Here is a 22,523-nt window from a genome sequence, read left to right on the forward strand (position 1 = left end):
AGAAATTCCTTTGAGGCAGAAAATACTAAGTTGCTTAGAAATGCGAAGCAATTCTCTGGAGATTCATAACCTTGTCAAGTGCTTTTTTAATGTGTCGCATGTTGTATCATACCCTGAATTTCTTCTGAAGGCAAAGTGAAAGGATGGAACATTATTCACTTTTCAGCTCAAACAAGACTTTGCTGTCGCTGTATGGAACTGTTGCTGAGAGTCTGAGTTTTGCTTTTTTGCTCTCCTAATTTTGTTTTGTTTCCTCAATGCAGGTTTTCCAGCTTGCTGCACATCTTGTTTACTGGGGAAAAGCAATCATTATTTATCCGCTGTGTGAAAACAATGTCTACATGCTATCTCCAAATGCCAGTGTGTGTCTGTAAGTAGAAGGACAATGAGTACTTGTAGTAAGAAAGCTGTGAGAAGCACAGATGTTCCTTCCTTCCCTGTCCTACTGGACACAGGGTGGGATTTTTCTTCGTGTATGAATTTATTGAGATTGTACAAAACACAAACCATTGCATGTACTTGAACTTGCAGAGCCACATAAGAGTTTGTCTGGGGTAGGGAGGAGCATGGAAGTAGATCAGTATGCTTCTGCAGTGATGTGGGCCTTTGAAACAATATTTACCCTGGGGACCTATTTTTAGTATTTTTAATATGCTTGGTCACTGAATGTCCATATCAGGCAAGGTTGTGTGAACCTGAAGCCATATGGAAACACAAAGTAAAATACCTTAGAATTAAGTTAAATCAGTGAGTGTTTCATAGAACTATCTGTGTATCTGGCACGTGGTATCAACTGAAATGAATAATGAGCAACAAGTCAGGGAGTTGTTACCAGCACTATTTTATTGTTGCCTGTGAAAGCATTTTATGCTTATGTGCTTTCTAGTACACAGAAGGTAAGGCAACCAGTGTGTGAGAAGGTGGTGGCAACGCAAGGAAGATGTGGAGGCAGTGGTGGGTATTGCTGCTCCGCTGAACATCTGAAACCTTTCTGTGCTAGTTTTTGAGATGTTTTTAGAATCTGTGTTGGAACTAGATTATAGGAAAATAGTTTTAGATCAAAACTTCTGTGATGGAACTATAAAAATAGGGCTGGAAGGGACCCTGAGGTCACTTAGGAACAGCTGTGCCAGTGTCATATATGGCAGTGGTTTATTTAGCTGTTCTTGATGGGAATTCTAAGACAGAAAGTTTTCCTAATATTTCACTTGGCTGTCCCTTGCTTCTAATCAGTCATAGCGCTTGTCCTTCTCAGCATAGGCAGGGAGGACAGTCATGTCTGCAGCTGCATTTGGCATAGTTGAAGATCGTGTGTATATCCTGCCCATCCCCAATCCTGTCTTCTCTAGACTGCCCGTTCCCAGTTCCTTTGATCAAAGACTGCTCAGTTCTAGACTTTTAATCATTTTTATTGTTCTCCACTGGATTCCCCTCACACCTTGAATAACGTGTTGGAGCTGAATGTAATGCCAAGATGAAAGTATGTATACTTCTTGGTTGCTTTTGCAGGATACAAAATGCCTTTGACTATACTTACTGTTTTTCTAGATCAGAGAGAATATTTCCTTTGGGAATTGGCACTTCGGTAATGCATAAATACATAAATGATACACTGACCAGCAGTATAAAACTGTTTTCTGCCTTTACCTCTTTTTTGTAGTTACTCTCCGTTGGCGGATGCGTTTTCTTGTCAGTTCCGGGGCCACAATCTGCCGTCGATGCTTTCCAAGTTCTCCCTCCCAGTTTCACTCTCCGAGTTCAAGAATCCTCTAGCACCACCAGTTCAGGAGGTGAGACGGGGGAGCGGACAGGAGCTGCCTGGACAGCGTGCGTGGTTGCCCTGCTAATGTGAACAGGGAATGGTGTTGCTTCTGGAGTATCTAGTCAGGAACCTACTATTGTAGGTTTAGAAGTGCACCAATTACTATGTTTCCAACCCGATGATTCATTGTTTCATATCCAGGTGCCAAAAAGCTGTGATGGTTATCAAGATGAAGCTATATGAATGATCTGTGCTAAAAAACCCCCATGTTCCTAAATGAAAAATCAGAATGTTGCTTTTCCCTTAGCGATATCATAGGGAAAACTGGAATTCTGTTTGGTCTGTTGAAAACTGTCATAAATTTGTAGGGCTCAGTGCAAGTTCATGGATTCCTCACAGTCACAAATAAAAGACTACTATATTTTATTATATATTGTAGCTGCTTTAAATTCACAGTCTGGGTTTAAAACTATGCAAGCTGTCTATTCACTTAGTTTTCTAAATGAGGCAGAAATTGCTTAAAGGCGAATCCAGGAAGTAGACTCAGCATGTAGTCAACAGAAGTCCATGTGTTACAATATTAACATTTTAATGTTCATGGTTTTTGGATTTGTGTGTTATTGTTTTGCATAGATCATGGCTTGGGGGGGTGTCTGGGGACTGGTGAAATGTGAGGAAGAGCTAAATAACGTGAGGCCTCCTGGCTGATCCTGTTACATTTCCAGCTGAGGAAGCTTGGACCTCTGAGCCCAGCTCAATGCAGCAAAGTGAACATAGGCAGATTCCTTCAAGTGTTTTTTTGTAGTGTTGTTTGCTAGCCTTCATGCTTTGACAACTTGCTGTCTATGAAATTAGCCGCTGTTCAAGCATCTAAAAGATTGACATCAATTGTGCAGTCAGGCAAAAGACGGATCTGTTATAGTTACAGTTTGGCAGAGATTATGGTCAGAGATAAAGATAACTATTTATATAGCCTGTAATCTCAATAGTATGCATTGGTTAGCTGCCATCTTTGGCTACTTTTTTTGTCAGTACTTCAGTGAAGTTACTGGCAAACCTGTGTCTTGAAAATTTAAGTTGGATTAACAGCATTAATTTTATTTTAGCTGCTGTAGCTTTAGGAGGCATTCTTATCCTCCTCAGTACTCCTTTCAGAGCACTCTCCTTAAATACTTCTGGTTCTTCTCAGAAGTCTTACTTTTGTTTAAAATACATAAATAAAGTCTGCTGCTTACTGCTGCAGTTGTGGGGAAAAGCTTGAAAGAATAGTACATGTTTGCCAGAGTTGTTGGATTGCAGAAATGGCTCTTTATGAGCAGGTATCTCCTCTCCGATGCTCATCTGTCCGTGGTGGGTCTCTAATGGTTGACGACAACTTGTTTTTATCATCCATGCAGCGTGTGAAAGGATGAGGGATGATACTGTGAAAAGCTATGGAAGTGCCTCCGACAGGCTGAAGAGCGGACATGAGAACTGTAGTTGCAGCGGACTTGGAGCCGTGTTGACAAGACACGCGCATGCAGATGAGGGAGACCCCCAGAGACTGGTGGGCTGTTGGGAGGCATGGTTAGCTTCATTTTCATAAAGCAAAGCATGCCGGTACTCGGGGGAGTTTTGGACTAGAGAGGGCCTTTAGATGTTTTCATATCAGTTCATTGATATAGAAAAAAGGTTAGCTTCCGCTTTGATTTACCTATGGAGAGCTCTTTGTAGTGTTGTTTTGTTAGGAACTCGCTTTTTAGGGGAGATGAATCCAACCATACCCTGCGGTGGTCAGGCTGCAATTGTAATTCACAGAGATCTAGTTGATGGAGCAATTAATATGATGAAACGTGAGTGGGTTTTTGTTCTGTTGTAGCAATAAAAGATCCTGCACTCTGAACTGTAAATATTGTTAAATTGTATTTGCGTTGCCTTTGGGAAAAAACAACAAAGTTTGGACCTTTCACCGTAATTTTGTTCTTTGTGTACATAGGAAGGGATGTGTGTGGTTTTTTTTTTTTTTTAAACTTTGAAGAATTTCACTAGTAGTCTGTTATCTTGTGCTTTCCATCATGCTGACAGTACTGTCTCTGTATTTCCGAAGGTCATCTGTACTGGAAGGTCAGTACCGGGGGAAAGGGTTATATTTTCTGTAGAAACTGTTACGGTCTCATGGCATCCATCCCATCTGATGCTTGTCTTAAGTGTGAGATTGGCTCTCTGCTTTGTGCTTCTGGATGGGCAGAAAATGCGAAGTCCTTAAAGGCTTTCCTATTTTGTGTAGTGGACTTTATTAAAGAATTCTTCCTCCTGTTCTTATACAAAGTCATACTTCCTTAACTGAAAGAAGACAAAGTTATTTTTGTTTGCTTGCTATTAAATGTGTAGAATTGCTCCATTCCTTTGGGTGCATGAGAAAAATATTACACTGGCATTTTTATACTTGGGGTGCTATGGCATTTGTTGGCTGGCAGGAGATACCAACGACCTGCAGTACCCTAAGCAAGTCAAGACTGCCTTGAAAGTTTGAGTGCCTGTCTACTTTCTGCTCTTGGTCCTCTGTCTTATCAAGTAGGAGGTGTGTGGTCAGTGGTATCTGCCAGAACGGTCTATGCCCCCAGGCATGACTTATGTTAGAGACAGGACTTTTTCTTGAGCCCCTCCTCTGGATCTTTTTTCTTGCCTACGATGGCAAGCTGCATATTGCAGTTGAACCCTGGGATTACCGTATATTTATCATGTATCGGTGGTCCCACGCTTAGAATTTGCAGGGTTTGCAGGTATACATATAGTGATCTCTTTATTAGCTTCTGTTTTTCTGCATTTGACTTGCCTTGCTTGGATAGCAATGTTGTTGCAGCAGCTTGAGGATGAGCCTGCGCCTGTAGCTCAGACTGATCTAACGGTATCTTGGTGCTGCTGCGAGAATGAGGCCCTTCTTCCCCTTTCCGCTCTCCGATGTGTGCACACATGCCCTCCTCCTTTACCTCTGCCCTTTGCGCTGGAGCTCTGGCTCCTGACCAGCTTGCCTCAGTGCGCTCGATTTGTTTCTGCTGCACTTGTTTTCTGCCAGGTTAGTGGGTGGCATGTGCTCGGGGAAGCTTCAGGCAGCCCCAGGGCTGGGGCAGACCAAGGGAGGGCCTTCTGCAGCTGGGAAAGCAGGAGCAGACCTCCCTCATTTGACTAGTTGTCTGTTAGCTCTGCTGTGCCACGTAGTGTCACCTGGAGTTTCCGCAATCCACTCCAACCTGGGATAGTGTCTCTCAGCAGCCACCAGTTTTGTTCATGCTGCTTGTGGTGGATCTCACCGGCGTGCATCCATGGGGTGAGGGGATCCCGTGAGCTTATACGGTAGGGAAATCTGTCTTCCCTTTTCAAGGATTTGAAGAGATTTTACTGGAAAAGGAGCAGTCTGCATCTTCTCTCTTCCGTCCCCAAAGAAGCTGTCCTTCCCTCTGCTGCCTGTGACTGCTTGGTTGCTGTCCCCGTGCTGTCCTCTCCCTTGTGTGGCTCAGCATTGACGTGACTGCACAGCAGATCAGAATGGAGCTAGGGCTGAAAACTAATCTTTTTTTTTTTTGCAGGGAAGGAAAAAGGGAAGTGTGGGAACATGAAGTACTAATAAATAAATGAGTAAGTAATTGGTTAAAAGATAGGTTAGGATTAAATGCTTAGTTTTACAGTAGAACGATGAGGTCACCAGTGAAGTTCAGCTGGTATCTGTAGTTGCGTAGGCCCTGTAAAACATATTTGTAGATGATCTGAAAAAGGCAAGGGGCAATCATTTGACACAGTTGCTAATGACAGTTAACAGCTCAGGGCAGGGAAGATAAGAGCCAGCTGTGAGGAACTGCAGGACTATCAGTGTCCAAAGATGATAATTGAAGGGGGGAATAACAGTCTGATCTTTACCTATAAAATTCTCTACTGTGAGCTGATTTTTTTCTGCTTGGGAATAAAACCTTGGGGTTTTGATTGAGATGTTCCATTAAAAAGTCTGTTTTGTGTTTGGCAGTGGTCAAAAAAGCAAATCGGCTGTTAGGTATGATAAGGAAAGGAATAAAAACCAAAATGGAGAATATCACACAGCACACTCATGCCTCAAATACAGTTTGCAGTTCTGGTCTCCTCATCTCCAAAGGCTACAGCAGAACTTGTCAGGGTACAGAGGAAGGGTGAACAAAGGTGGAACGGTGTCTGTATGAGAAACAACTCTCTTTGGCCTGGAAAAGAGATCGAACAGAGGTCTCTCAAATCATATATGGTGTGAAGAAGATGAACAAGGTCTTGGCTGTCAACTGTCCCTTCCAGTAACAGAACTGGGGTGAGCCAAAGGAAGAGAGCAGATTGAAAGAGAAAGAAAAGAGGTGGCTTTCACAGCACATGAGGAGGAACTCCTTTTTTCTGGGATGTCACAGGAGTGCTTCTTTGGGTTCAAAAATTACTGGGAAAATTCATGGGAGAAGAATCCATTAAGGGCTGTTAAATAGGGAATTACAGCATCTGCCTCAGGAAGTCCTGATCTGCAAATCGTTGGAGCCTGGGAGAATCTGCTGGGGAAGCAGCCATGTTCATCCTCCCCTCCCCTCGCCATGTGCCGTAGGCTGCTGTCAGGCAGGAGGCTGCAGTCGCTCTTCGTACTGCATTCTTACGGCATGATACTGCATCTGGTCTCGCTTGCCAGGAAACTTGGCAAGTGCTGCTGGTGCTGCTGTCCTAGGGCAAACAGTGACCGGGATTGATAGACAGAGTCAGATCTTTTCCGCTTGTGCATGCCAGTCCTGATTGTGTTGAGGGTTCTTTAGGCTTTTAAAAAGGAGTTTAGTTAGTCTGTCACAGTCAAAGCGGTACTGAGAACTTAGATTTTCAAGCTGTGCCGCTGTAACTGGCTATAAGCTTGTTGTCACTTCTAATCATCATGAGGATCCTCCCAGCTCTGCTGTACAGCTGGGATACTGAATGGCTAAATATGTCTGAGCAAGTTGCTTTGAATGTAGTCCAACAATATGTTCCTTAATATTGGGAAGAACTCAGCTGGATGTGTGTGTCGCTTGAGGGCAATATTAGCTGCTTGGACGTGCCACTGGCTGTCTTGACCAAGAAGGTTTGAGATAATGTACAGAAGCTAAGGGCAAGAGGCGTCTCAGCAAGCACATTAACATTTCATCTCAAAGCTACTTTGGCCATTTATCTTCCTGTTTGGGATCATTCTGTTTTCTTCTGCCTTAGAAAAATATGGTTTCTAAAGAATATAGTAAACTTTTCTGCCCATAAGAGAATCTGCTCCTTCTCTAAGTAGAGCTACCAGCTTTTTGATCCTTTTCTTGTTGATAAGCTAAGATAGCTTTTCTCATTGTAGTGGTATTAGCTAAAAGCATAGGAGAGCTGTGAGCTTTGATTTTAGGACTATATTCAGCTTATCTGAGATGACAGTCTTATCCAAAGGGCATCTTTCAAATTCCTTTAAAAAAATAGATCTGAATATAATCTAAGTCAGGTTGTACATTTATGGATGCTCTTTCTCCAAAGATGCTTGTAGGAGGTAGATGCATTTTTTGCATGCAAAATAAAGAGAACAGTTCAGTTTTGATACAGAACGTGTGTGGCTGTGGGCAGAGGATGCCCACCTGGCTCCCAGGTGCATGTAGCCCTGGCTCTCGAGTGGCCTCACTGGCCTTTCGGAAGAATATGCTCACGGCCGAGTGTTGCAGCGCAGCAATGCAGATCCTGTGCTCCTGTCACTGTAGGCCATTGCTGGAGTGTCCAGAGCCGATCTGAACTTTAGAGTTCAGCAGTCACTGCTGAAATAGGAAGGCATCCCAGCCATCCAAAGAGCATTGCTCAAGTAAATTGTCAAGGGTTTGTGTGTGTGTGTTTGTGTGCGCGCGCACGTGTGTGTGTGCAAGCACTCAGAAGAAGAAAGAATTACAGTGACTGGTTCTTGAAGTGTGTCGCGACCCATCTCCATTTTTCCAAAGTCTTTATCGCTGAGATTTGTGGTGACCATGCAACGGCAAGGTTTTCAGTGTAGCACACAGCCCTTCATACCCTCACGTGAAAGCTCAGAAAAACATGGTGTGCTTGTACATACACGTAAACCTTGGGCTCAACACGCATTTGCTGACAGAGTACGTATACCAGGCAAGGAATACAAGGAATGCTTTAATGCACTTCTCGGTGCAAGGCTTTCTTCTTATAATATCAACATTTCTTTACCCAGCCACTCCTGTGCTAAATCTCTTTGCAAACCAAGGGAAAGGGACGACCCTTGAGGGTTTCAGAAGAAGACAGAAGAAGAACCCTTCTGTTTCAGAAGAAGACAGATGATCTCTCTTCCCTGCCTTGAGGAGCAAACATGGACTAACAGAGGGGATCTTTCCAGCCGTAAGGGTAGAGGGAGTGTATCTATGTGAATGAGATAACCTGTTTCCTCCCTGCATCCCCTTCACTGCAGTAGCTCCTTTTAATAATGCATATTGCTATTATTATTTTAGCTATCTAATTCTTCCCTTGACGAGGCTAGAATAACTGGAAAAAAACAGATGGGAAGGTATGACAGCTCTCCCTGAACAAAACACATTTAGTTTTTCAGTTTTGTTTTAATAAGTCTGGCCATCCTGTTGGGATTAAGGCAGCCAGTAGATGAGGCCTCTGCCTTACACATGAGGAAAACTTGCCCTGCTTCGTACAGTCGCGCAGTGGAAAATGAGCGTGTATGTCAGGGGATGGGAGTAGGAGGAGAGCTGCATGCAAATACTGAATAGACCGTTGTGTTTTTTTGAGAGGCGCACTACAAATGGGCCTGTTCTGCTGGGCATCTGGAAGACATTAGGAGTCACGGGAGCTTTTGCTGGCAGAAGGAGGGGAGTAGTACTTAGGTGCATTTATACTCAATTAGACTAGGTATGAAATTAGGGTTTATCTGTGTGGCAGTTAAAAAATATGGCTTTCAAGGCCTGAATGGAGGGAATGGTTAAGTCCTCTTCAACAGAGTGAGAATTCAAAGCTGTCACATAATGATTAAAACGGTGATATTACAGAACAATACCTGTTTTGTCCTACATTAAAAGGGGTCTTCTAAGTCTGTTTTATGCAAAATAGGGAGCAGTTTTAGTAGCTGATTTGTTTTTCATAAAAGAGGGTGCATTGAATGATAGGGGAACTTGATATATTTGGGCAAACATCCATTTATCGCAGCAACTATGAAGATCTGATTTTACTGACCCAATGCAGCACTGACATCTCGAGCCTGTTCATGAAGTTTCGGTGTATCAGATTAACTAAATAATCCAAAGCGGAGAAAGGGGGACCGTATACTTCAATATGCAAAGCATACTGTGTTTTAACTAAAGGCGTATCCTTGTGTGGTTAGAAACACCAAGCTAGGATTGGGTGCTGCTCTGTTGCTGTTTTCTCTTCCCTTCCCTGAACCTGTTGCTAGGCCCAGTTATCTTGGTGTTTTCCTTTGCTTTTTGGGCCTAGAGAGGAAACAGCCTTAAAGGATCCTGGCAAGAAACGCACTTTATTTAACATGATACTCAAGATTTTTACAAATGCTCCCTTTGAGCCAAGAGGGAAGAGAATAATGAATGTCAGATCTTGTCCATCCCAGGACTGAGGGCTGAGCTGTCCTCTGACTGTCTCAAACTGCCCAGATGGGCTGATGTATAAAGGCCATGTTTTCTGAAGCTAATACATGTTCTCTGCTTTTGTCAGTAAACACAAAGCAGTGTATTGTTAGCAGGGACTTCCATACAGTCTTGCATGACGACATGCTATAACTTTGCCTGGGACCTGCTGCGCAGTGATGGGGGGAGAAGAAGGGGGTGGCGCGGGCTGATCTGTGCGGTGGGAACAATCCAGATGCTGTTGTGGATAAGAGCCATCATCAGAGCAGACTGGAAAGAGGCAGCATGGGAGCAGGATGATGGGAATATGGATGAAATTTAGATCTGATCGTTAGCTAAATTAAGCAACGAAAAATGTTTTCTTTTGTATTTCCATCATGGTTCAGCCAAAAAATGCCAGCTGTGGCTTCCTACAGTGCCAGATGATGACAGTGAGTGGAGGCAGTCTTGGGACAGAAGCGTACCCTTTCCTGGGAAGCTGCTCCCAGCCCTTTTTGGCTTCAGGAAAGAGCCCAGCTAATCAAGTAGACTGAGATGAAGCATGAAGATGACAACCCTGTATCTGTGAGGGAGGAAGAGCATTCCGGACAGACAGAACAGCGCAGATGGTGCAGGGAAGCCTTCCCTCCTCTAGTCCTATTTGAAAACTCCATCAAAGCTCAAGAGGAGCAGATGGAGAACCAACATAAATTCATTGCTCCTCTCCGGAAGAATAGGCAGCAGAACCTATTAGCAAAGCCTCTGCTTGGCCTCATCTGTGAAAACACTTGCTACTTTTGGTAAGAAATAGGTTTAAACCTGGAAAAAAATGTGTGGGTAGGACAAAGTGGAAATGGTGGCAATGCAGTGATGGCATGATACAGCTACAGGCATGTTGCCAGTCATAGGATGCTGCAGTGCTGGGGCTTTTTTCTAGGACTAGATTTTTAGAGGTACTGAATTCACACTGAAGTCAAGTTTATTGTAGATAAACTTCAATACTAATTATTCTCTCTCATCCTGAGGCAGGAGTTCAGGCTCACTTAAATATTTTGTTGTAGCATTTGCATCTGACATAGACAAACTAGTTTTAGAGTTAGCCACAACTGGTCTCTCACTCTCCCACTTTCAGCCCAAAGGCACTTGGCAGTCATTCCTTCAGGAAAGCACATTAGAGTCGTAAAGCTGTAACACCACTTTTGTCTGGCTTCTTGTTTTTCACTGAGCCATAGCTGCTGTCTGAGGAATGGCTTTCTAGTTATTTGCACAAGAGGGTAGAGGTGAATGTGTGCATGCAGAATTGAGACAGTATTGGATAAGACTCTCCGTGCACACCGAGCTGTAACAAAAACAACTGGCTGCTTTTATAATTCATAAAACCATCTACGTGACCAGTGGAGTTTAGTCTAGGCCAGGTACACAGCAGATCCTGCCGGTCTAGTAGAGCTGGTCTTACTGTGAAATCAGCGTGCAGTCTCCTTGAATTGCCTTGGATTTTTTTGAGGTTGTTTGGTGTTGTGAAATACTCAGACCTTGGGTTTTCAAATGACATGGAACTAGCTAATCGGACACTGCTGCGTGCCAGCAGGTTGGAAGTTTAAGTAAAACACACGAGACATCTTTCCATCCAGGCCTGCGTCTGGAAGGAAGGTTTTTATCAACATAATCACCGGAATAAGCTTCCTATTTCTTACAGGCTGACTTCAGATTTTAGCAAACTAATGTGTGAATGCACTTGGTATCTTTTGCCAGCCTTCCTCTTTCATAGATTTTCTTTTAAATATAAAAAATTAATTATGCCGTTTCTGAAGAACATATATTTGAAGGTGATCCCAGATAATGTGTTTTAAGATTCCAGTCCATTCAGCCCCAAGAGGAGGGAATCCCTAAAAAGACAGAATGTGGCTCTATCAGCAAAGAAAAGATGTCTGTTGTGTGATTTGAAAGTCACTGAAAGTTGTATGATTTTTTGAAGAGGGTTGATGAACTTCAGTTTGGGACTTTTATTGAGATTTGGCCCATTATCCTGATGATTAATAGAGCAGAGCTAGCTTCCTTCTCAGAATCTGAGCTCAGTCTGCATGTGTTTCTCTCACCAAAACACTGCTGGTTGCTATGAAATCCCCAAACAGCTTTTGTCAGTGAATCAGTGTTTTCAGAGCTGCTGGCTATGGGAAGGGTTGCCTACAGTGGCTTGGAAATGAAAGGGCTTTTTGTGTAGAAATTCAGACAGTGTGATGTGTTTTGAATGCTCCTCCAGACCTCCTGAAAGCAGGCCATGACAAGAACCTACGAACGGTTCTCTCTCATTCTCTCCACCGCTTTCAGCATCGGTTTTGGGGCATTGTCTAGTTCTTCAGCTGCTGTAGCACAAAGAAGGTGTTTTGCATGTTTGGTTAGCATGAGTGTCATCTCTCGGCACCTTTGAAACTTCTGCCTGTCTGCACCCTGGGAACCTAGCTGCCTTTAAATGCTTGGCCTCTTATTGCAGATGGACAGGGAGCCAGTGGGTAATGTTAACCCTTTGCATGGAGAGGGGACTCCGTGGCAGCGGCAGGCTGCTGTCCTGTGCCCAGCTTTCTGCTGCTGTTGGTGTTAGTTCAGCATCGCTGAGTCCTGGCAGGGCTCTGATCCTCCGTCTCTCCCATGGCTTTGCAGCAGTTTCCCATCTGACAGCAAATGGCTCCTACTCTTGGGTATCTGTCTTGGTTGCTTCATCTGTGCCCAGTCGCCCTGCCCTCTCCATGGCTTTCTAGGGGAACCTGAGCTTTAATCTGACCACTTTGAAATTAACCCTTTGGTGATTACTGGGTTCAGTGGGCCTTGTGTAGAAGCCAGCTGACTGATGTCAGGGCTCTCACTTGGGCCAAGGCAAGCAGAGCCTGCGTTTGGTTGACTCGGTTTCCATGTCCTGCCCCTCAAAAGAAAAGCTGTCCCATTTTTTAGTGCTTCCCGAACTTCTGTGTTAAAAAAAGGACCGAACAGCTCCGTGCGGAGGTTGTCATGGCTAAAGCGTTCTGTGTCCAGGGAGACCCATTCAGCTGCTCAGCTACAACATACCAGCTGCTGGAGCTATGGCAAGGGGCAGGGGTTGGTTCATTTGAAGACACTGTCTGTGTTTGTCAGAGTTGCGTAGTAACTTGTAAATCATTAAAAGATCAATTTACAGCCTAAGCATCCATAAATGCTTCGGGCATGGTGTGTGCCTGGTCACCTTTTTGTGTTTGGAAATGTATGCTGACCATACAGAGGAGAGGCAAAACTGTGGTGTGGTGTGGAAAGCATTTCTCCCCTATAAAATATTCCTTGCCATTTATTAGGCCTTGTGCACTGTTTTTCTCCTGTATTTGAACTGTATTTTACTTTGCGTGTATTTAATACCTCATCTCCTGCTCTGCAGACTCAGCTCATTCAGATGGTGATATGGATGCTCCAACATCGGCTCCTTATTCAGCTTCACACGTATGTCTGTCTGATGGTGCCACCCAACGAGGAAGATTTCCGAGCCCAAGATGAAGACATGCCCTTTACTGCCAGAGTTGGAGGCCGAAGTCTAAGCACCCCCAATGCTCTCAGCTTTGGTTCTCCAAGTATGAGCATACTTTTCTCTGCTGTTCAGACTATAGCCTGCTTTCAGAGCTTCTCTTAACCATGTCTAGAGTAATCAGGCCTTTGTAGCAAGACAACTTGTCTTTGCTGGTGTGCTTGCTAATTACAACCAGCCCGTCTTGGAGCTGGACATTAGTGAAAGTCTTAAGGGCTACAAGAGCTTAAATTCTTGTTTTAAAAACAAAGTAGCCCTTTGTAATTTGCCAAGTTCTCATTTGGTCATGTAAAATATTTTCATTTTATCAGAGGTACTTTTTTCAGAGGCATTTTTTCCAAGTAACTTTCCACTTCCTTGGTCTACTCAAGAGTAACAGAGACGGTGCTCTGGCTGCACCGCTGTTACTGCGTGAACTTTGGTTATCAAGAGAGAAAAAATAACTTGTGAGAGTTTGTTTTAAACAGCATTGGTTTCTATGGGCTGTAGAACCACTTAAGGAAATACAGAGCTAGGTGGTGTTCTCAGAAATGACTGATTTCTCATTATCTTCCCTGAGTTCTTTAATCTCCTCACTGCCATTCTTCAGGGTGATTCTGGGAAAGCATTTTTACAAGAGTGTAAATCAGGCGCAGTGCTGAAATCCCCAAACTTTCATTTCTCTGCTGTTACGAGCAGGATTCCCAGAATGCCAAGCAACACTGTGGTTGGATAGCAAGAGAGATTCTCTGTACAACTTTCTGCTTTACAGAAGTCATGAATTAGGGCAAAAATCTTGGAACATGAATCAGATAAGTCTGCAATCTGCTTATTCTGGCTCACTTATGGGAGGATATTGCTTCTTGGCCTTTCTTTCTGCTTGCTCCCACCTTCTGTGCTGATAGGCTTTTCATGTTACCACTTCACTCTATTCCAGCAGAGCTGGCTGGGAATTTTCTTTTCAGATGTTTTTTGTGGACTGTTTATAGTCTCCAGAAGTACAATTTTCCACATAAATTGATGACTTTGTTGAAACATTTGACTTTCCCATTGAGAAAATCCCTGTGTTGTCATTTGACTAGTTGCAGATACATGTAGCATTTCCAGAGCCACTTTCTTTGCTCCACAAATCTGAAGGAGTTGTTTGGAAAGACTGCATAGAAACAGTCTGAACTGATAATCTTTACATCATGAGGAATATAAATACTCTGTATGTCTTTTCTCTTCCCCTGATAGCTAGTAGTGATGACATGACTCTGACAAGCCCTAGCATGGATAATTCCAGTGCCGAGTTGATACCTGGTGGGGACTCGCCACTAAATAAAAGGATGACAGAGAATCTACTGGCAAGTTTGTTGGAACATGAGCGGGAAGCTATCCTTAATGTCCCTGCTGCCCAGAATCCGGAAGATCTCCGCATGTTTGCAAGGTAAGCAATGAGGAGTGCAGAATGTAATCTTTTGTCTTATCCTTGCTCTGTTAGTGAGAGATGGGTGTGGACTCCAAGCAAATTCCACTGGCTTGGGATTTTGAAAGATAAATTCTTCTGTTTTGTGTTCCCTTTATACCCGTTTCATCTGTGCACGTGAATTTTGACAATAACTAATAATTGTTTTACAAGAGCACTTGTTAACAAAGTCCTGGAGGTGTGAAAGAGCAGCAGGACCAATGGTTGGGCAGCAGGGACTTGACTGTTTGCGTGCCAGTTTTCGTGTGTCTACACACAGTAGACATAAAGTTGCATAACCTGAAAAATCTTTTTAAACATCCACAGCAAAGACCCAGTCATGCTGATGCTGTCATTCCAAGCAAGCTGTTCATCATTTTAAGATGTGTAACCCCATGCAAATATGAGACAGGGAAAAAGAGCATCAGACATAAAGCCAGCCTGAATGCTTCTATGGAGCAGCCTACAAAGGTTTCAAGGTCTGTTTTGCTGAGATGAGCTGTTCAGCTGATTAGGTTAGTTAGCTCTACAGGTTAAAGTCATTGGGATGTGTGATTAGTAGCATCCAGTTTTATTATTGCAAATTTCAACACAACAAAGCTATCCAGGACGTGGTTCTGCACATTGTAAAAAGCAGAATGACTTCATTTCATAACCAGCCATCCAGGAGAAACGTGGGGGAGAAATACTAGATTTTTGGAAGCATTTCAAAATACAGTGGTATCACTGGAATGCAACTTTCACTGTTTTTTATACTGGTGAAGAAGAAAACCACCTGGGGAAAGTGCCGCAGCTTTTCCCATACTTCCCAGATTCAGTCCATAATCCCCTAAAAATCTGGTTCTCACCCTAGGATTGATATAGTCAAGTAGCCTCAAGAGACTGCGTTGGTAAGGAAATACTTCTCTTATCTGCAGCAAAGTTTGCAGCTGTGCTGTGCTGTGCTCTTTTCAATACGGATCTCCCATGCTCATGGGTCTGTTCTGTTCTGAAGTACTCTTCTCCTCCACCTTTTGTAACTAGGTTCATAACAGCATCAAGACTGTTGAGAGGATATTCTCTGAGGGACAGCACTTTGGCCATTTGAGAACTTGGAGAATGTTCAGTTCTCATTAGCAAATAAGTGGTTACAAAACCTGTGAGAAAGAAAGATAGAAACAAAAACACAGTTGGTGATATCTTTGGATAGAATTTGTGGGGGAGACTTTGGACCGGATTAGTGGTGACGTAGATTTGTAGTTGTCCTTGGACAAAGGAAACAATTTAATCATTGCCTCCCTGTCACAGAATGGTTGAGGTTGGAAGGGACTGTTAAAGATCAGCTAGTCCAACCCCCCATGTTGAGCAGGATCACCTAGAGCAGGTTGTCCAGGACCCTGTCCAGATGGCTTTTAAATATCTCCAAGGATGGAGACTCCACAACCTCTCCAGGCAACCTGTTCCAGTGCTCAGTTACCCTCACAGGAAAAAAGCTTTTCCTTATGTTGAGGTGGAATTTCCTGTGTTTCAGTTTGTGCCCGTTGCCTCTCGTCCTGTCACTGGGCACCTCTGAGAAGAGTCTGGTCCCATCTTCTTTACACCCTCCCTTCAGATATTTATACGTGTTGATAAGATCCTCCCTCAGTCTTCTCTTCTCCAGGCTGAACAGTCCCAGCTCTCTCAGCCTTTCTTCATATGAGATATACTCTAGTACCTTAATCATCTTAGTGGCCCTTTGCTTCACTTGCTCCTCTAGGTCCATTTTTCTCATACTGGAGAGCCCAAAACTGGACACAGCATTCCAGATGTGGCCTCACCAGGGCTGAGTAGAGGGAAAGGAACACCTCCCTGGACCTGTTGGCAGCATGCTTCCTAATGCAGCCCAGGATGCCATTGGCCGCCTTTGCCACAAGGGCACACTGCTGGCTCCTGGTCAACTTGGTGTCCACCAGGACCCCCAGGTCCTTCTCTGCAGAGCTGCTTTGCAGCAGGTCAGCCCCCAGCCTGTGCTGGTGCCTGGGGTTATTCCTCCCCAGGTGCAGGACTCTGCTCTTCCCTTTACTGAACTTCATGAGGTTCCTCTCTGCCCATCTCTCCAGCCTGTCGAGGTCCTTCCAAACGGCAGCACAGCCCTCTGGTGCATCAGCCACTCCTCCAGTTTTGTATCATCAGCAAACTTGCTGAAGGTGTGCTCTGTCCCTTCATCCAGGTCACTGATGAATAAGCTGAACAGGATTGGACCCACTGTTGACCCCTGGGGTATATCACTAATTACTGGCCTCCAGCTAGATTTAGCGCCACTGATCACAACCCTCTGAGCTCTGCCATTCAGCCAGTTTTCAGTCCACCTCCCTGTCTGCTCATCTAGCCCATAGCCCTGTTGCCTCCCTCATCTGGGTAAAACACCTGTGTGAAAACTTTTGAATTGTAGATGTCAAAACCGACTTTGGTTTCTCCAGAAAATCAGCTGCCACAACCAGGCAGCTGTCTTAATGATGATTATTTTGCAGTTTGTGCGTGCATCAGGTTCTTTAGCAAAGCCATCTGGGGCTTTGCAAAGTCTCAATTTCCATTCCACCATAGGTTGAACTGACAACCACGTAACTTTTTCCTAAATCAACAGTGGGAGAGAAGATACAGTAAACAAACTGCTCCTATGGGTAGAATGCTGGAATGTAAAAATAGTAATGCTGTGCAAGATGCTCGTGGTTACCTGTGACTTGATGAGACACTGTAGCTTGGAGGCTGTGGGTGTATTCTCTCTCTTTGTACTGTAAACCATCAGAAGATGAGGGTCTGGGTAAACCTATCACTCCTAATGAAAGTGTAAAAAATTGCGGAGAAGCTCTTGCAGTGAATGAGCCGATCCTCCTCATTACCCACTAGATGTTACTGTGTCAGCTCTTCTTTTTGCTTCATTTTGAGGCATAGCAGCATAATGAAACAGCTCTGCTGTATCAGCTGCATCCCAGCACAAGCTCCTGCTGTAAATGCATGGTTAGTGCACTAAATATACTGTAACTGCCTTTCCAAGAATAATTTTGTGTGCATGCAAAGGGATAGTCTAGCTTCAGAAGAGCAATAAAGTTCAGCCTGATACATTTTCCTATGGTTATGCTCCTGAACTTCTGTTAGTTTTTATACAGATAGCAGAAAGAGCTTGTACCTCTCCGTTACAATGCACAGTCAGTATTTGAAAGGCAGAAATTTTAAGGGGATGTATAGAATATTGAAGTTTGGCTCTGTCACTGGCCACATTAACCCTCATAACATCGAATGGGAATTCAGATCCAAGTTCTTTTCTTAGGTGTTGCTGGAGGAGGAATGGCATGTCTCTCCAGAAGCAAACATGAGAAGGAGACAAGATCTTTTGGAGCTACATCTTCAGTATTGCACACAAAGCGTTGTTCCTCACTGCACATCAGATGGTGCTTTTAAAGACAGTCTGAGGCTTCACTCATGGCTCCTCTCCCAAACCATAGGTGTAGAGTCGCTCTCAGGAATTTTTTTCCTGCTCTTAAAGGTTGGGAGATGAAGGTCCTTTGCTCTGTTGGGGAATTTTTGTTGGTTGTATTCGACTGTGGACAGATCTGCTCTCCTGTCTTCAAGCAGCACTGGTGGAAGGGTTTTCTCCTTGGCTACAAATAAGCCAGGTTTATTTAAATGACCAGTCTGAGATTGTTCCAGGAACTGCCATCCTGTGTGCAGTTTGGGTCCCCTAAATGTCCACTGCCCAACAAGGTGAAGATAGTGCCCTGTCTACACTGGAGCTGTAAGCAAGGGTTCGTGGTGGATCCTTTCTGTGGTGCAATGTTTATTGTGCTTTGACCTGCCATTATACTGGGCACTTCTCTCCACCCTGCCTATGCAAGTGGTTTATTCCTGTGCAATGCCTTCAGTGTCCTGTCAGGATAAGTTTTCCGTTAACTCGTCCTTTCTTAATTGCTCTATTTTTCCCCTCAGAAGGAGATTATATCATGTTTTGCAGGGACGGGTTGCCTGGGACACGTGCATGCCTCTAGCTCCATGCGTGCATGCGGAGGGCACTCTGGTGCATGTGGCGGATAGGAATCCACCACAGAATTGCTGGGTTTGGGTCAGTCAAGGCGGATGAGGATCATGAGTAAAGTGTGAGATTCAGCTAGCCTAACCGATAACTTCCATGGTGTACACATCTGAGCTTATTGTCCTTTCATGCATAATATTAAAGGCAAACTGTGGTTTGGGCTGCTTTAGCAGGGGAGAGTGGCCAGCAAATAGAGAGAAGTTGTTACCCCCTTCTGCCTGGTGCTCCACCTGGAAAACTGTCTAGTTGTCCCCTTTCAGCTTCCGCTCAGGTCATGAAGGACATGGAGGAACTGGAGATGGTCCGGAGTTGGCTGCCAAGGTGGGCTAAGATCTGAGGCACGAGACCTGTGGGGAGGCCGAGGGAGCAGGGCTTATTCAGATGGGCAGAGAGGAGGCTGAGGGGGAACTCATACCTGCCAGTTTGAAGGGCAGTTACAACAGACAGTGGAGCCAAACTCTTCTTAGTAGTGGGAGACAGCAAAACAACTGTCAGCAGCCCCAAGTTGCGGCTTGGTAGATTCTAGTTGGACATTTTTGTCCCGGGAGGGTGATGAAGCCCTGGACTGATTACCCAGATATGTGGGGGGATTTCCATCCTTGGAGGGTTTCAGAGCTTGGCTAGAAAAAGCTACAGTGTTGGCAATAGTCCTGCTGGAGCCGGAGGTTGGAGCAGAGACTTCAACAGTCTCTTCCAGCCGGCGTTTTTGTGATATTCTTTAATATCCTCTCTAGCTTTTATTGGAATGGAAAGTATTTCATCTTGACCTGTTATGAATCCAGACTCTTCCTGAGTATAGAATGGATTTATTTATTGGAAAATTGCTTTGTCTGCATTTCCATTGAAGGCCAGCTCATCGGCGTTTGCATGGAAGACAGTTGTGCCGGAGGCTGAGACTATGACTATCACAGTGAGCAGCTTTGTACGAGGGAGAGAATATGTAGCTTTTAAAATCTTTTTTAAAACCACTTTTTGAGCAGTGATACAAGTTAGGGGAGGAGCTTTAGACAAGGCAGAAATAATAACACAGTGCCCAGCTGAGGTTAGACAGCATTTGATTCATCTTGGAAAATTGTAGCTAATACATCTGGGCCAAAATGAAAGGGAGAAATCTAGAAAGCAGATTCTTTTGAGGGAATAATCTGGTAGAAGTGATAATGATGAAGGCCATTTTTAGAGATAAAGGATGTCTGGGCAAGCTCATTCCACAGGTAGCTAAAACACGAGTGTGTAAAGAATAAAATTCCAAGACCAGTAAGTATGGTCAAAAATTATTGTTAATACCTCTGGGAACATTTTTGACACGTACACACGCAAACCCCCGTGTTTCCTGCTGATGGCCGCTGCTCGATGTACTTGTTATCAGCGACCCAGGGAAGGGAACTGATTAGTCTAATTTAATTGCCCAGTGGGAGATACTGCAGCAGGCAAATGCACAGCACAGAGAGTGGAAAAGTAAATATTGCTGGAGCTTGTCCTTCTGTTGTTTCTTTGTACCACGTATAGGAAGACATATCAATTATGCTCTACATAATGGTGCCAGCTTGAGAGCTGGAGGATGGGCATCGGAGCAGAGGGGAGTTTGCAGTGTGTCGTGCTTGCAGCACGTGCCCATTTTGCTGTGGGCTGCACGCGGTGAGGCTGCCTGCAGGGATGAGGGAGCTGAGGCTGGTGTGTGGCTCTGGGAGATGCTTCGTGCTTACATAGCTGACCGGGCTGGGAGCGTCAGGAGGGCGATAGGAGCAACGTGGCAAGTTGGGGAGCAGAGAAACGCAAATGCCAGTGGACTGGAGATGACTTGTAAGGTAAAGCCTACACTCTCTCCGTGGTGTCAGGGAAGATGTGAAGGAGGGAGACTTGTTGCACGACGATTCCTTTCCAGTCACTCACAAAGGGTGGTGGGGTATAGCCTGAATAACAGGTCAGCGTATTCCTTAGCTGCATCTGGGTATGGAAACGATAGCAAAAGCTGCTGAAGCCCAGAGCAGCGTACGTGTGATGTGTAACACATGCAGGCACACGTCTGTGTTTAGCCGAGGAAGTGATCCTCACATTTTTGTTTGGGCCTTGGCTAGTGGGAGTATTTTGAGTGATATGTGCAGTGTGGTTCCTGTGTTTGGGAGGTTGTTCAGACAATTAAGAGACTGAGCAGCAAACTAGAGCTTCGTCTGGAGGGCTGGCTCAGTGGTTCGCACTGCAGGGTCTCTGGGGAACAAGTCCACAGCCACTGGTGACCTGCTGCAGTGGAAAGGCTGCAGAGGTCCGTCCTCGACTCTCTCGGCTTGACTGTGCAGCACTGAGGTTATCTAATGTCTGTGTATCGTGTTGGTTACTCTGCATACATGTATCAATGCTGTCTTTTTCTAAAGAGAATTAGGAATTACTGCAGCCATTGTAGTATTAGCTGAGACTTCAGGGTTTGGGGGTTCCTTGGAGGCTTTACAACTCCCAGAGCTTCTCTGTGGTGTCTGTGGTCAAAATTTCCATCTCCCAGCTGTGTCTGCACCACCTACCCCAGGCTGAATAAACTCAAGAGTGTAAAACCTGTAGTTGTAAAACCCTTCAGACTGCTGTGAGGGAAAATATACTCTTAAATTCGAAAAGACAGTGTAGTTACACAGGCCTCTGACACAGAGCTCTGACATACTGCACTGCAGACCCAGCTAAGCGACTGCACAGGTAAATCTGTCACTCCTTGACTTCTCAAGGCTTCTTGGTGCTTGTGTTTCCTTGCTTTCTGGAGCTAAAACAGCGTTCAAAATTGACAGTCTCAGGAAATGGTAGGAAATCTTTTGATACAAGGAGGACCTTCGTAGTACCCAGTAGACTTTACTCATGCCTCTGCCCGTTTGCCCTGCAGGTTGCATTTCCTTGTTACAGGCTGGTTGCTCTGAGATGGAGGTACCAGGGCAGTGTGGGTGTGGGGCATCCATCGGGAGAGGCTGGGCACTGAGGATGTAAAGAAAGCAGGATGGAAATTGGGTACCTAAGTAGATGAGAATTTGGTGGGTCATGTTTCCTGTATTGCTTTTCCAGGGAACATGTGTGTTAGGTATGTCTAAAGGTAAGAATAGATTCATTCACTTGTCATCTAAAATGAGGGATGCAAACCAACTCCCTTCTGATTTGCATCCCATCACGGGGAGACCTTGAGGGTGGCAGGACTCCAGTTCTTGCTGTGTGCACTTGCTTTTGGCCCATGTGCCTCACTTGCTCTCCTTCCCCGCAGACTGCTGCACTACTTCCGAGGACGACACCATTTGGAGGAGATCATGTACAACGAGAACATGCGTCGCTCGCAGCTGCTGATGCTGTTTGACAAATTCCGCAGCGTGCTGGTCGTGACCAGCCACGAGGACCCTGTGATTTCAGTCTTTCAGTCGCTCTTAAAATGACTATTGGCAGGAGAAGAGAACCTGCTACACTCTTAATGTTGATGTCTTTCTAAAAGATAAGACTAAAATATAAATGAGCTGAATGTTGAGTTCTTTCTCGTCACATGACCTGCAACAAATTCTCCCCTTCTGTGCTTCGATTTCCCGTCTGCTCCTGCAGGATTTCCCTTCTGAGCTCCTGCACAGCTGAGGCTGGGCTATGTGAGGTGTTCTGGGGCCTGCTGCAGCACAGTGTGCTTTTGCTCAGCTTCGATTCATGGTGCAGGAGCTGCTGTTTTACAGTGCATCCCTGACCCTCCTTCCTCACCAAGGCTTGCGAGAGCAGTCTAAGGTTTCTACTGCAATGTTACTAAGTGCTGCACCTTTTGGCGGCTGCTGGTGCACCAGAAATGCTTTCTCCACTTCTCCACCAACCTGACTGCTGGATCATTCAGCTGTGAGCACAGTTCATGAGCAGCATGTGCCCATGTCCCCACAGCAGAGCCTCTGCTCAAGGGCAGAGTGAAGCTGGCCTGGCTTTCAGCAAAGTGTCCCTGGGCACCGAGGAATTCTGTTTGCTCGTCATTATCTGGCACCAGTGAGGACATAGGTAGGAACGCAAGGTATCACCGTGTAAACAGGTTCATGAATGAGAGTAACTAGTTCACTGTGTTACTGTTTTTCATTCCCTGCCCCAGTATCCTTATTGCTAAGTGTCTGTAGGGGCACTGTTGTCACCAAGTATCCTATGTGCTCCTGGTTTGTGGGGCTGTTTTTTGCACA

At 44.8% G+C, this 22,523-nt stretch overlaps 1 protein-coding gene and 1 long non-coding RNA gene across 9 annotated transcripts in view; both read left to right on the forward strand.

Annotated features, from left to right (window-relative positions):
* NPRL3 (NPR3 like, GATOR1 complex subunit) overlaps positions 1-21,850 on the forward strand; it is a 53,648-nt gene extending 31,798 nt beyond the window's left edge. For 7 of the 8 annotated variants that reach the window (XM_064520582.1, XM_064520583.1, XM_064520588.1 and 4 more), the window contains 5 exons: positions 264-370; positions 1,661-1,790; positions 12,752-12,941; positions 14,111-14,303; positions 21,596-21,850. In XM_064520582.1, coding sequence (XP_064376652.1) covers positions 264-370; positions 1,661-1,790; positions 12,752-12,941; positions 14,111-14,303; positions 21,596-21,761 — 786 coding nt within the window. In that variant the 3' untranslated portion in view covers positions 21,762-21,850. Of the gene's footprint in view, positions 1-263; positions 371-1,660; positions 1,791-12,751; positions 12,942-14,110; positions 14,304-14,648 lie in introns of all 8 variants that reach the window. The other variant, XM_064520584.1, reaches the window with a different exon arrangement.
* LOC135329963 (uncharacterized) lies at positions 1,797-9,770 on the forward strand. Its single transcript, XR_010391670.1, has 3 exons — positions 1,797-5,095; positions 5,329-5,377; positions 9,759-9,770. It is a non-coding gene; the product is annotated as an uncharacterized LOC135329963 (long non-coding RNA).
* Positions 21,851-22,523: the final 673 nt, after the last annotated feature.

Source organism: Dromaius novaehollandiae, chromosome 14, assembly GCF_036370855.1.
Source record: "Dromaius novaehollandiae isolate bDroNov1 chromosome 14, bDroNov1.hap1, whole genome shotgun sequence".
Taxonomy (NCBI): Eukaryota; Metazoa; Chordata; class Aves; order Casuariiformes; family Dromaiidae; genus Dromaius; species Dromaius novaehollandiae.